Here is a 14,061-nt window from a genome sequence, read left to right as displayed (position 1 = left end):
GTGTGTGTGTGTGTGTGTGTGTGTGTGTGTGTGTGTGTGGACAGCAGCCTTGCCCTCCACTTGAATGGCATTCTGCATCAGCTGAGCCCGTCTCGGAGAATCTTTTCACACAGTAATTAAATGTTTTGAATCCGCGTTCTAAATCATCTTTTCAAAACTGCTTAAGGGCAATTAAATTACCCCCAACAAACCTGACTCTGAAGATGAGGCAGAGCAGCAGCGTGAGCGAAGCAGCCGCTGGCAAAGACAGCAAATATTTTCTGTGTACGACAAGTGCTTTTCCTCTTCAAAAGCTCTTTGTTCCCTGCTTTAGCAGCGCTGAACAGCAAACACTTCTGAGAATCTGGGCAAGCCACATCCATGCTCTCTCCATCTGCACAAGCCACTGCATGAATGTGAGTCTGACTATCAAACGATAGACCCATCCATTACTGTGCCTTTGAATGCCATTAGTGGACAATGGAAGAGGTTGTCTTTGTTAATATTGGCTTTTGTCAAGACTAGAAATTTAATTAAGTCAATTTATTAGAGAAAAAAAGGCCATGTAGGAAAACACTTGTAACCTTATATGAACAGGAACCACAGATTATGTTCAATTGTGATTTTTTTTCCATTAAGATGCCAATGTTTGTATTCAGACAGAGAGATACATCTGTATAGCAATGCTGCCCAAACAAACTGATTGATTTTTGCATCAGCTATTCAACAGAAATGCATCATCCACAGATGACACACTCAGAAACCCATTCACTCTGGAAATATGTAGAAGACAAGACTTGGAAAAAATATACTGTAAGTCTATGCATTTCTTTTTTAAATTGTTTTGTCTTAAAATGAAAATATTGTATAAAGATATGCATTTTTGTGAGATTTAATGAGATGTGTCAGTGCCCAGAGAATGTGTTAAAATACTCTCAGCTACTAGTATACATGACTAAGTTAAAGTCCCTTTGTGTTAGTAAAGAGTTGACTTTATGTGTAACGTTTAAAACCAGATCTTCTTGATCAGTTATCATTTCATGAGTTTGATTAAAATGACTCAGTAGCTATGTTTACATGCACAAAATCTTTTGATCGGATTGAAATGTATTCGGATTAAATAATCGGAATGTACTGTTTACATGGACACAATCCGATCATGAAAAGTGTTTACATGCACAGGACTTTTATTCAAAATAAAAGTCAGGACATGCGCAGTGTTGTAAACTTTCAGCTCTTCTTCCGTGTTACAAACGTAAACAAAGCTCCTCTGTGTGCTCAGGAGGGGCCCGTGTCAGCTTTTAATGGTAGAGACGTCTTTACTCCTCAGTTAAGCTGCAGATGAAGCAATACGTGTTTTTTATTTTTATTTTTTGCGAAGCAACGTCTGCTGTTTGTCTCCTTTTTATCTGTTAAGAGAGCGTGGAGGAAAAGTTCTGCACGGTGCAGCGCAGCTGGAGCGCTGCTGTCCCACCTCCTCTAAAGGGCAGAACCAGGTGAATGAAAGTCAGAAGACCTGCGCACTCAGGTCAGTTTTCTACAATCAGAATAAGATGATCCGATTAAGTGTTTACATGAACATCATTCCGATTATCAATCGGCAAAACCCACCCCTTTCATTCAGATTAAAAATTRATTCGGATCGAGCTCAATCGGATCAGAATAATCTGAATGGGCTGTTTAATCCGATTACTTATGTCCATGTGAATATAGCTAGTGTTCTGTGTTAATCAGGTGTAGCTGTACAACCAAGGATTACCTCCTTTCAGTTAGAAAATCTGTTCACTGATTCATGAGATATTTTGCTAACACTACAGACAAATCAGCACACACATGTAAAACTTTATTATCATTTGCCCTTGATGTAAAATCTTGATTTATTCAATTTATGCTCGTTGACAGCACTTTTGTGTTGCACCTGAAAATGCTTATTTCTAACTGCAGTGGTGAAACCCAGCTGGGACAGTTACTCACTGGGGTTAAACAGCAGGAGGAACTTGAGACAGGCAATCTCTCTGCGATCGACCTGCAGCGTCTGAAGCCTTGCTGCCAGCTCCTGACCTCTCTGGACCAGATTGGACAGAGTGGCCTCACCCTGGGACATGATGGACGATAATTCTACCTGCAAACACAAACGAAAAATTAAGATTAGCAGATTAGCAGTGTTATTTTATTGTGTGTGTGTGTGTGTGTGTGTGTGTGTGTGTGTGTGTGTGTGTGTGTGTGTGTGTGTGNGTGTGTGTGTGTGTGTGTGTGTGTGTGTGTGTGTGTGTGTGTGTGTGTGTTTAAACCTAAATGTTTTTTAAGCCTTCACTATGAAAACAAATCAAAATGAATATCTGAGAAGAGAAAAGTTAGAGGATAATATGATCTTTCACAAACGTTTAGGCACATGTTTTATTAAAAAATAATTATTAGATTTGAACTAATTAACCATTGGACCCAAACCACACAAAGATGGCCTCCACACCTAAATGACACATAAGAAACACTACAGTTCTATTAATATACAGATATTTGTTAAGATTCAACACAATCTGCTTTTTTTTGATTGATTGTTTTTTGTGTACAGTTCCCTGAAACAACGTTTGTTGTGACTTGGTGCTATATAAATAAAGTGAATTGAAATGATTTTTGAAACGGTTGTAGCTCAGAGTCATTCACATTACTTTCTCCAAGTGCTACACACTGTGAGCTTGTTGCTTCAAATTTTATCAATAACTGTTGAAATAAACTCTGTCTGTTAGCAAAATATCTTGTGAACCAATTTACCATTCAGACTCAGGAAGCTAAGAAAGTAAAAGCATAAATCTGACACACCAAATGCACTAACAACAACAAGCTGCCTTTTTTGGACCGCTGTGTGAGGAATCCAACTCACACAGGTCAGATCCTTCAGTCTGAGTCTCACTGGAAAACAAACTTTCTGTCTTCAGTCGGGCCGAACACATCTCCATGAGGACAAAAGGAAAGGAAAAGGAACAGAAACATAAAGCTCTCCATACATGTGGCTGTCCTAACTGTGCTTTTGTCAGTACAGTAAAGAATTCTAATAAAACATGGCTCAGAGCAGAACAGGGAAAAAAACAAACACATCGTGGTGCATTTCAAATCTAACAGGACCCTCAGACCAAGTCTGGTCCAACCTAAGGACAGAACCACTAAACCCAAGCTGAGCGGTGTGTCTACAGCGCAGTGAGGAACGTTCAGACTATAATACAGGTGCTGGTCATAAAATTAGAATATCATGAAAAAGTAGATTTATTTKAGTAATTCCATTTAAAAAGTGAAACTTGTATATTATATTCATACATTACATACAAACTCATATATTTCAAATGTTTATTTCGTTTAGTTTTGATGATTACAAATGATAACAAATGAAAATCTCAAATTCAGCATATCAGAAAATTAGAATATTACTGAAGACCAATAAAAACAAAGGATTTATAGAAATGTTGGCCAACTGAAAAGTATGAACATGAAAAGTATGAGCATGTACAGCACTCAGTATTTAATTGGGGCTCCTTTGGCCTTTATTACTGCAGCAATGCGGCGTGGCATGGAGTCGATCAGTCTGTGGCACTGCTCAGGTGTTATGATAGCCCAGGTTGCTCTAATAGTGGCTTTTAGCTCTTCTGAATWGTTGGGTCTGGTGTATTGCATCTTCTTCTTCACAAAACCCCATAGATTTCTATGGGGTTAAGGTCAGGAGAGTTTGCTGGTCAATTAAGAATAGGGATACCATGGTCCTTCAACCAGGTACTGGTAGCTTTGGCACTGTGTGCAGGTGCTAAGTCCTGTTGGAAAATGAAATCTGCATCTCCAAAAAGTTGGTCAGCAGCAGGAAGCATGAAGTGCTCTAAAACTTCCTGGTATGTGGCTGCGTTGACCCTGGACCTCAGAAAACACAATGGACCAACACCAGCAGATGACATGGCACCCCAAACCATCACTGACTGTGGAAACTTTACACTGGACTTCAAGCAACGTGGATGAAGTACCTCTCTTCTTTTCCTCCAGACTCTGGGACCTTGATTTCCAAAGGAAATGCAAAATTTACTTTCATCAGAGAACATGACTTTGGACCACTCACCAGCAGTCCAGTCCTGTTTCTCTGTAGCCCAGGCAAGACACTTCTGACGCTGTCTGTGGTTCAAGAGTGGCTTGACACAAGGAATGCGACAGCAGAAACCCATGTCTTTCATACGTCTGTGTGTGGTGGTTCTTGAAGCACTCACTCCAGCTGCAGTCCACTCTTTGTGAATCTCCCCCACATTTTTGAATGGGTTTTGTTTCACAATCCTCTCCAGGGTGCGGTTACTTCTCTTGCTTGTACATTTTTTTCGACCACATCTTTTCCTTCCCTTCGCCTCTCTATTAATGTGCTTGGACACAGAGCTCTGTGAACAGCCAGCCTCTTTAGCGATGACCTTTTGTGTCTTGCCCTCRTTGTGCAAGGTGTCGATGGTCGTCTTTTGGACAACTGTCAAGTCAGCAGTCTTCCCCATGATTGTGTAGCCTATAGAACTAGACTGAAAGACCATTTAAAGGCCTTTGCAGGTGGTTTGAGTTAATTAGTTGATTAGAGTGTGGTACCAGGTGCCATCCATTTTGAACCTTTTCACAAGATTCTAATTTTCTGATATGCTGAATTTGAGATTTTCATTTGTTGTCATTTGTAATCATCAAAATTAAACGAAATAAACATTTGAAATATATGAGTTTGTATGTAATGTATGAATATAATATACAAGTTTCACTTTTTAAATGGAATTACTGAAATAAATCTACTTTTTCATGATATTCTAATTTTATGACCAGCACCTGTAGAAAAACTAAAGCTTTTCACAGGACCACAACTCAATACTGGAGAGCAGACAAGATATGAATCAGCTCTGCACCTACTGGGGTATAACATTTCCACATTACAGGGCAGACAGATGGTAAAGGAAGGTGAAGGAAGCCCTTGACGTTACACAAGAAAAAAACTACTTTAAACCAAGGAAGAGGTTTCAAGCTCCAGCTTTCTAAAATGTACATTGACGCATTAAGCCTGATACCCAGTCAGTTTCACTCCAGTTCACACCTTCATGTGACCAAAACATTTATTTATGAACCAGACAACCAACGACGTTAACGCCTCTGCACTGGGAGGAGATTGAGAATAATCTCCATCTGAACTGAGCTTCTAACAGAGCATCTGATGCAGTTTAAAGAAGACATAGGGTGCTTTTAAATCTATTCTTTTCTTCATATTTAAATCCTTCAGTTGAGGTCTATATAAAGTAGAGCTGCATTGCTTTGGTCTGAATAGCTCCACAAGCCACGCCCCTTTTTTGAGGTGTGTCTCAGATCAACTCATTGCGAGGCTGTCTCTTTAACTCCAAACAAGGCTCTTCACACCCTGCCCCCTGCAGCTTCCACACATGTTCATTCTAGTTTGATAGAGGAGTTTAAGACTATATAGCTGCACAGAAACTTTTTATTTACAAACTAATTAAAAGACGTCAACAACAGAAGACTGGTCCATCCAGCATTATATGTTGGACCCAGACTCTGACCCAAATCCAGTGGAGAATGAAGACCACCAAGTTGGTAAGTCCAGACCTTAATTAAAACTCCCATTGTGAGTTATTTGACAAAATATTTCTGAAAACGTCATAGAAAATTGAAGAATCTGAGCCAAAACAGAACTGCAGCACCAGGAGAAACTAAATTCAACTTTTCTGCTCCAAGTCCACAACAAAATGTTTGTCACACCTTAAAAAAGTTGAACTAGCATGATGTGTCTCCTTTAAAGACTAGAAGTCCACAGTCTAGTTTTGCATGAGATAATCTCCCTACATGGGAAGCAAAACATCTTCAGCTACAGTTGTTGCTTTTGTAGAACTCATTGGAATCATTGCCTCTTGGAAACAACCCAAATCAAAATGGCTGCCACAGTCAAGTGACTTTATCAGAGACAAAAACGGGTATAACTGGGAGTTATTAGCATCTAAAGATATTGCATGAGATTGCACATAACACTGTTGTCAAGGTTTGGCTGAATCACAGCACTCTGTCATCTTTCAACCTGAAGTGATTTTAGTCTAATATTCTGGCATAAAAACAAATAACCTTGCCTTATATTTCATTCTATTTTTTAAATTCCCTACACATTTACTAGTATGTACAGTTACAGAAAAATGAAGTAAAACACTAATCTTAAAAAAATAATAAATAAACAGTAATCAGATTGATTAAATGGAGGCAATAATTGGTTCAGTGTCTTATTCAAGGAAAATTCAGCTGCATACAGCCAGGAATTGAACCTTTGATTCTTTTGTTGGAGAATAAAAGCTATGACCACTGAGCCACAGCCAAGTCAATAATTTAGCTAGATTTAGTTCTAGTTGCTTTATTTTGCTAGATTAATCAAACATGTGTGCTCCCACACCGAAGCTACAGCTCGGAGATCTGGAAAGAATCCAGTTTAAAATCCATTCTGGGCTGAAGTTGTTAAACAAACAGTGAGTGAAGCAGAGTGTGCTGGGCTGATGGGAAGTTGTACGAGGGAGTTGTTACCTCTTGGCCGGTCACCAGCAGAATACTGTCTTCCTTTCCGTGTTGCACTTGTCTGAAAATGTGATCCAAGACCAGAAGTTCGGACCAGCAGTTGTGCAGCAGCTTCATTTGATCTCCCACCTTCAGGAAACACACACAATAGAAAGAAAAAAGATTTTTTAAGTATAAAGATAAACACAGTCTGAAGTTCTCTATTTAAAGATGATTTATAATATTCCACTACCACAAAGTGAAGACAGATCTTATTGTTTCTGCCTATGTCTGTCTTTGCGTGTCAATCTGTTAGCAAAATATCTCATGAACCACGGTACAGTTTGTAGTGAAGCTTGCAGAGAGTAATTCCTGGTTTGAATTCTATGACAGTTTCATTTTGGACTCAAATCAAGATGGCTACAGTCAGCTGACTTTAGCCGTCAAAACTCACCAACTTTTCATTTGCTGTGGTAGTATCTGAGTCATTCACAGTGCACATTCTGAATTAGAAATTACGTATCATGGAAAATCACACAAAAGACTGACTGAATGGCTCCAAAACACTTGTTTTTCTATAATATGATCTCAGTCTGGCACTTTCTTCAAGGATAGACCTAAGCCTTAAACTTAACCTGCTAAAAGGCTGAATCCTCTTCAAAATTATTTCAGTTTCACTGTAGAAAGTACTTAATGTGTGGCAAAACTGCACAACGTTTAAGAAAATTAACACAGAAATGAAACCCGGTGTGTGAGTTGTGTTTGTCTTCTCATGTCTTACATACAGTACATGCTGGCCCGTGTTGTGTATTTATGAGCCCCACGTATCACGCCTTCAACCTGCTGACATCAGCATCCCCACCTTTCAGCCCCAGTCACACCTGCTGCATTTTGTGTGTGTGTTCACAGATTGAGCCCCCTCACCCCTGACCCCACCCCACTGCAGTATTGACAGTAAAGTGAAGGACATGTTGGCAAGTAATTCTGCGGCTGCTGCTCCTAACGGACCCAAACACACATTCATCTGACACGAGCTGACAGAATTACTGTCCATCTGAATCAATCAGTGTTGGTGGAAAAGGTCCAATCTGGTGTGCCGTCCAGATCGCTGCAGTGGTGGGGGTCTGTGTGTACAGTGATAAAGGAAGAGGTTAAGGAAGCAAGAGGTCTTGGTGACCTCCTGTGCTTCCTCTCCAAGAGGAGCTGAATTCAGTGGCTAAAAAAAAGAAGGCTTTGGAAAAACCCTTCAAACGAACTGGAAACACAGAGCAGCTTCATTCTGGTCACCATATATTCTAAACATTTCTCTCTCCATAATAAAAATCAAACTGTGTTGGCAAAACCACATTATATGATGTCAAAATGATTTTAATCTTATTTAAACAGAACATTACTGTTCTATTAATGTTATGTGAAAAGTTGTATTATTTTCTTGTCACTTGCTGGCATCTCAAAGCTGCTGTTCTTTTTAAACGAAGCTTCGGAAACTAACGCTAATGAGCAACATTTGAAAGTTTGCTTTGGTTAAAATAAAGTAGCATAAATAAAATCTGCAACAAGACCAGGAGCTGATATTTCAGATATTTAAATGTGGTGTTCTGTGGGAAATAATGAGCAGTAAATATATTTTGTAGATAGCTCACCAGTCCTGTCAGGATTTAACAATTTCTGCAGCTAACAGTTTTACTGTTTTAAAATAATGACAACCTCCAAAATGTCATCAAATTTCATGTGGACACTTTTTAAGGCCCCCACATATTCGGGCGTACTGGACAACCTGGACTTTTACAGTGTTGTCAGTTTTATGTTGTGCAGTTATTTACATGGAATTCTGTGGGGATTTACAAGCACAAAAACAGCAACAGCTAGCTGTAGTACTTCTGGTGCTGCCTGGAGCCACATCGTACTGGAATTTTAAAACATTTCTCTTGAAATAATTGTCTAATACAAAACTGTAAAGGCTTATTTTAAAAAATGTTTACGCGGAATGTTATAAAATAGGAATTATTTTGAGATGTGAAATCTACTGTGGAAACTGCTCAATCAAACCAGTTCCACTGAAACAAACTCCAAACAACTTATGTTCTCCAGCATCCATCCATCCATCCATCCATCCATCATCCATCCATCCATCCATCCATCCAATCCATTCATCCATCCATCCATCCACCTATCCCTCCCTCCATCCATCCATCCATCCATCCAGCTATCTATCCATCCATCCATTCATCCACCTATCCATCCATCCATTCATCCACCTATCCATCCATCCATTCATCCACCTATCCATCCATCCATTCATCCACCTATCCATCCATCCATTCATCCACCTATCCATCCATCCATTCATCCATCCATTCAGGCACCTATCTATTCATCCATCCATCCACCTATCTATTCATCCATCCATCCATCCATCCATCCATGCACCTATCTATTCAGCCATCCATCCATCCATCCACCTATCTATTCATCCATCCATCCATCCATCATGGAAACAGCCATGTAGGGAACACCTACGAACCATTCACTCTCTAAAACATGTCACTCAGAACAGATGTTACATCATTTGATTCAGCAAGACAGTTCATCTCAAGTCACTACCTATAATCACTCAACATTTATGATGTTCCCTGTTTGCATCCATGTTCCACAGGTAAACAGAAGGCCAAGCAGTAAGGAAGACAAATGTCACTTCTGGGGCCTGCAGCAATCAATAGCTTCTATTCCCTCAAAGCTTTTAATAACAATGTAGGCAAACACAAAGCAAAGCTTCAGCTCGAGCTGACATTCCCCCGTTATCATCTGGATGGAATGTAATTATCCTGCACAGGGAAACAGCTCTTTCAGCAGGAGGCATTCTTGGCAAAATGTTCACAGCTTTATTCTCACCATTCATTTTATCTGTCTGCTGAGTATGAAACAGGTCTGACTCTCCACAGAAACACATACAAGCTCTACCACCTGATGTGTAAAAACAGAAAAAACATTTCAGGGGTCAAATCAAATGTTATAGACAGAAAACATATTGGTTTAAGAAAAAATAGCAATTTCTGCAAAAACACAGAATATGGCTGTTACTGTGATTCAAAACAGTTAAGCCATGAGTTGTCAAAGAAGCTTAATAAAAGCTGAAATAATGTAAACAAACAGTTATAAATTCAGGACATAAGCGAAAGTAATCAACCCAAATTACATTTAGCAGTAGAATGAAAGGTAAAATGAATAGGATAGGTAAAAACTAAACTTTACCAAAACAGTAGCTAAAAACTAAAATGTGAATAACTGTAATTAATTCTAAAATAAACAAACCATAATTAAAAGCTAATATTAGCAAACTGCAGCTGTACAATAAAATTAGTAAGCTATAGCTAAAAGATAACTAGCCAAATGATAAATTGTGAAAACTGCAGCTAAAAGCTAGAGTCAGCAAGATCACATCTAAAAGCTAAAATAAAAATATCTGTAACTAAAAATTACAATTAGCTAAACATAATCAAAAGCTAAACATGGGAAAATCATAGCTAAAATTGACAAAGTCATAACAAAAATATATATTTTAGGAAACACAAATAAAACAAGTAGATTCCAGAAATCATTTTTTTWAAAAACTGATGAAATATCAATCACTTTATATTGGCATATTTTTAATTAACAGATAAAAGCACAAATATTACAAAAACCAAATGTCAAAGTAACTAATTTTTAAACAAGATGATGCTTCAATATATAAATGGTTTGATTTAAAAAATATACAAAAGATACTATATCCAACGCTGGTGTGAATGCTTATTACACAATAAAAGAGCACATGTTGAAGGAATATGAAAGCATGAAGCAATTAAAACAACTATAATCTATAAATTTTTAATGTAAATAATAATGCATAAAAACACAGCTTTTATAAAACAAGTATTAAATCAATGGAAATTTACATTTATTTTAAGTATTTCCTTTGTACTAAGTTTCCTTTCCTAAGTACTCTGTGTATTAAAAATACACTTTGTATTTAGATTATTTCAATAAATGGAAAATTTTCAGAATGGCAACTTGCTAATTCAGACACTTGCTTTCCACAAGCATTAACAAAAAATCATCCTGTGCTCGAAAAAAAACCTGCATACTTTCTCATCTTCGAGGTCATGCAGATGTTTAGTCACAGATTAACTATGACTAAACAGTAAAAAGCATCATTTAAAGAAAACACTTCTGTAAATTATGATAGTTCCCACTTATGGTGCCTTTGCAGGCCATATCCACAACACTCAAAATATTTTTTAAAACAGACTTTTTCCTGTATTTACATCTCTCATCCACACAGCAACAACAAGGGAAGTATTTGATCCTCTACCAACCATTAAGCGTTCATGCTCCTACAGACCAGTTTGACCCTTCTAATCAACTTGTTGCCTGCATTAAAGTTCAGTCCATTTATCATTAAAGACAGCTATTTTAAATTGTCACCTGTACAAAAGACTCCTGTCCACAGACTCAATTAATCAGTCAGACTCAAACCTCTGCAACATGGGCAGGCCCAAAGAGCTGTCTAAGGATGTCAGGGACAAGATCATGGACCTGCACAGGGCTGAAATGGGCTACAAAACCATCAGTAAGATGCTGGGTGAGAAGGAGACAACTGTTGGTACAATAGTAAGACAAGAGAAGAAATACAAAATAATCTGTGGCTCCATGCAAAATCTCACCTCGTGAGGTATCCTTGATCATGAGGAAGATGAGATCAGTCTAGAACTACATGTGGGGAACCTCTTAATGATCTCAAGGCAGCTGGGACCACAGTCACCAAGAAAACCATTGGTAGCACATGACGCTGTAATGGATACAAATCCTGCAGTGCCTGCAAGCTCTTCCTGCTCAAGAAGGCACATGTTCAGGCCCCTCTGGTTTGCCAATGAACACCTGGATGATTCTGAATGAACACCTGGATGATTCTGAGAGTGACTGGGAGAAGGTACTGTGGTCAGATGAGATAAAAATTGAGCTTTTTGGCATTAACTCAACTCGCCATGGTTGGAGGAAGAAATGCTGACAATGACCAAAAGAACACCGTCTCCACTGTCAAGCATTGACGTTGGACACATTATGTTTTTGGAGTGTTTCTCTGCTAAGAGCACGACTACTTCACCACATCAATGGAAGAATGGATGGGATCAAAAATCCTGAGTAACAACCTCCTTCCCTCTGCCACGATGTGTCATGGCTAGGTCTAATAGCATGACAATGACCCAAAACATTCAGCCAAGACAACAAAGGAGTGGCTCAAAAAAGAAGCACATTAAGGTCATGGAGTGGTCTAGCCAGTCTCCAGACCTTAATCCTATCAAAAACCTATGGAGGGGGCTGAAACTCTGAGCTGAAAAGTGGCAACCTCAAAATATTAATGATTGAGAGATGATCTGCATGGACCGAAATTCCTCCTGACGTGTTCAAACCTTCATCATCAACTACTAAAAAGTCTGACTGCTGTGCTGCTAACAAGGGTTTATCTACCAAGTATGAAGTCTTGTTTGCCACAGGGATCAAATACTTATTTTTCTCTGCAAAATGCAAAAAATGTATATAATTTATACAATGTAATTTTCCGATTTCTTTGAATATTTTATCTCTCACTGTTAAAATTAACCTACCCTTAAAATTATAGACTGTTCATGTCTTAGGTATTTCAGCAGTTTTGGTTAGCATGGTGGATAAAAAATATTCTTAATGTAGACAGGGCCTTATCTTTACCCAGGTTTACAATTCACAGTGTTTTCTGTAGTATTTTACATGGTAATGGTAAATGGACTGTACTTACATATAGTACCTTTCTAGTCAATCAGGCTACTTAAGATGTTTACTACACAATCTGTGTCCTCATTCAGTCATATTCATACAGCCCCCTGCTACACCTCTACAGAGCTGATCTACATAAGTTATTCCACAGAGTCTAATCAATGCTTTACATCACATTCATACACTGATGGAACTCATCAGAGACAGTGAGGAGTTCAGTGTCTGGTCCAGAACCGCTTGGACATGAGACTGTATATTTATTAGAGGAAGACTTTAACCACTGAGCAGAACTCAAGAAGAGCTCAACAGGGTCAGTGATACTGGTGGGGGTGGAAGGTAGACATAGAGCAGGTAGGTAAAAACCACTGTGGCTGAAAATCAAGAAATCCTCTCTGAGTTGAGACTTACAGTGTTGTTAGTCTGTCCTCGACATGTGTCTGGATTCATCTCACTGTCTAAAAACAAGATGCTAGTTAAAAAGGAGATTCCAGACTGATGTCACATTAGTCTGAATGTGTGTGTACATGTGTGTAATTTTTTTTACTTTAATGTAAAGAAAAATAATATTGAAGTGTAATATTCTTCCTTGTGCAGTTTATTAGAAACAAAAATTTACCATTATTTCAAAATGTTGATGTGTAAACAATAATAAAAATGTGATTTCTATAATTTATTTGTTAAGTACAGCTACAAAGCTGTTTCTATTGGACTAAATACTGGAGATAAGCAATAATGGCAAAAAAATGAATCGTGATTATTTGTGGTATTTAGTCGATAATGATTAATGTGAGAATTAATCCCCTGGAGACCCTGGACACCTGCATGTCCTAGTCACATGACCAATCTAAATCACTCTGATGGGAAAGATTTGCTCTCTGTAAAAAGTACAGATTTCCAGTTTTACATCAATTTTTAAAATGTGTTGATGGACACAATTTAAAATGTTTTTTTTTTATTGTTTGAAGCCGAGAGGAGCACTGAGCGGACTGACCAGGACAATCTCCAGTCAGTCTGTCTGGTGGTATTAATCATATTAATCGTCAAGTGCCAAAAAATAATGAGTTAAAAATTTTCTGACGATTAATTGCACACAATCCAATTTTGCCCATCCCTACCCTTCTGAAAGAAATAAGTACAAATAATTGACTTTGACATACATCAGTCAAAAGTTTGGGCAACACTTTCATTCAATGTTCTGATTCTTTTCCTCTTTTTCCTACATTGCAAACCAGCACAGAATTCATCCTGACTATGAAGGAACACAAACTGTAAGGAACCATGTAGCAAAGCCTAAAAGCACCAAAACTCCTTCCAAACCATTCCAGGTGAATACAGAACAGCATGAAGCTGACTGAAAGAATGATAAGAGCGCACTCAACGTGCCCACCTTGAACAATCCAAAACACATTCTGGTTTTTCAACACTTTCAGGTTCTACATGTTTCAATTTATCTTCCTTCATGGTCTGGGTGACCCAAGTACTGACCCACAACGCAGGAAAAAAATGTATAAAAACATTAAATCAGAAAGTGTGTCCAAACTGTTGACTGATAGTGTAAATAAAACTAAATACCACATAGCGGTAACATAATGACCCCCGCACACACAAATGAACCAAAACTCAGAAGTCTTTATTCCTAATAAATGTCATGCTACCAGATGCATCCCAAAGTTGTCATGGTTTGGGTGGGGGTCTTTGTGTGTGTGTGTGGGGGGGGGGCGTTGGCTTTAGATGTCCATCACTGCACGTCCTCAA

At 38.4% G+C, this 14,061-nt stretch overlaps 1 protein-coding gene across 1 annotated transcript in view; it reads right to left on the bottom strand.

Annotated features, from left to right (window-relative positions):
* The window catches only part of LOC106518614 (nuclear receptor subfamily 5 group A member 2), a 31,696-nt gene that overhangs the window by 7,900 nt on the left and 9,735 nt on the right, over positions 1 to 14,061 (bottom strand). The window contains exons 2-3 of the mRNA XM_014009970.1: positions 6,547 to 6,666; positions 1,954 to 2,101 (exon numbers count right to left, since the gene is read on the bottom strand). Coding sequence (XP_013865424.1) covers positions 1,954 to 2,101; positions 6,547 to 6,666 — 268 coding nt within the window. The remainder of the gene's footprint in view (positions 1 to 1,953; positions 2,102 to 6,546; positions 6,667 to 14,061) is intronic.

The sequence above is a fragment of the Austrofundulus limnaeus genome, unplaced genomic scaffold, assembly GCF_001266775.1.
Source record: "Austrofundulus limnaeus strain Quisiro unplaced genomic scaffold, Austrofundulus_limnaeus-1.0 Scaffold64, whole genome shotgun sequence".
Lineage (NCBI taxonomy): Eukaryota > Metazoa > Chordata > Actinopteri > Cyprinodontiformes > Rivulidae > Austrofundulus > Austrofundulus limnaeus.
This window is presented reverse-complemented; position numbering and strand designations above follow the sequence as displayed.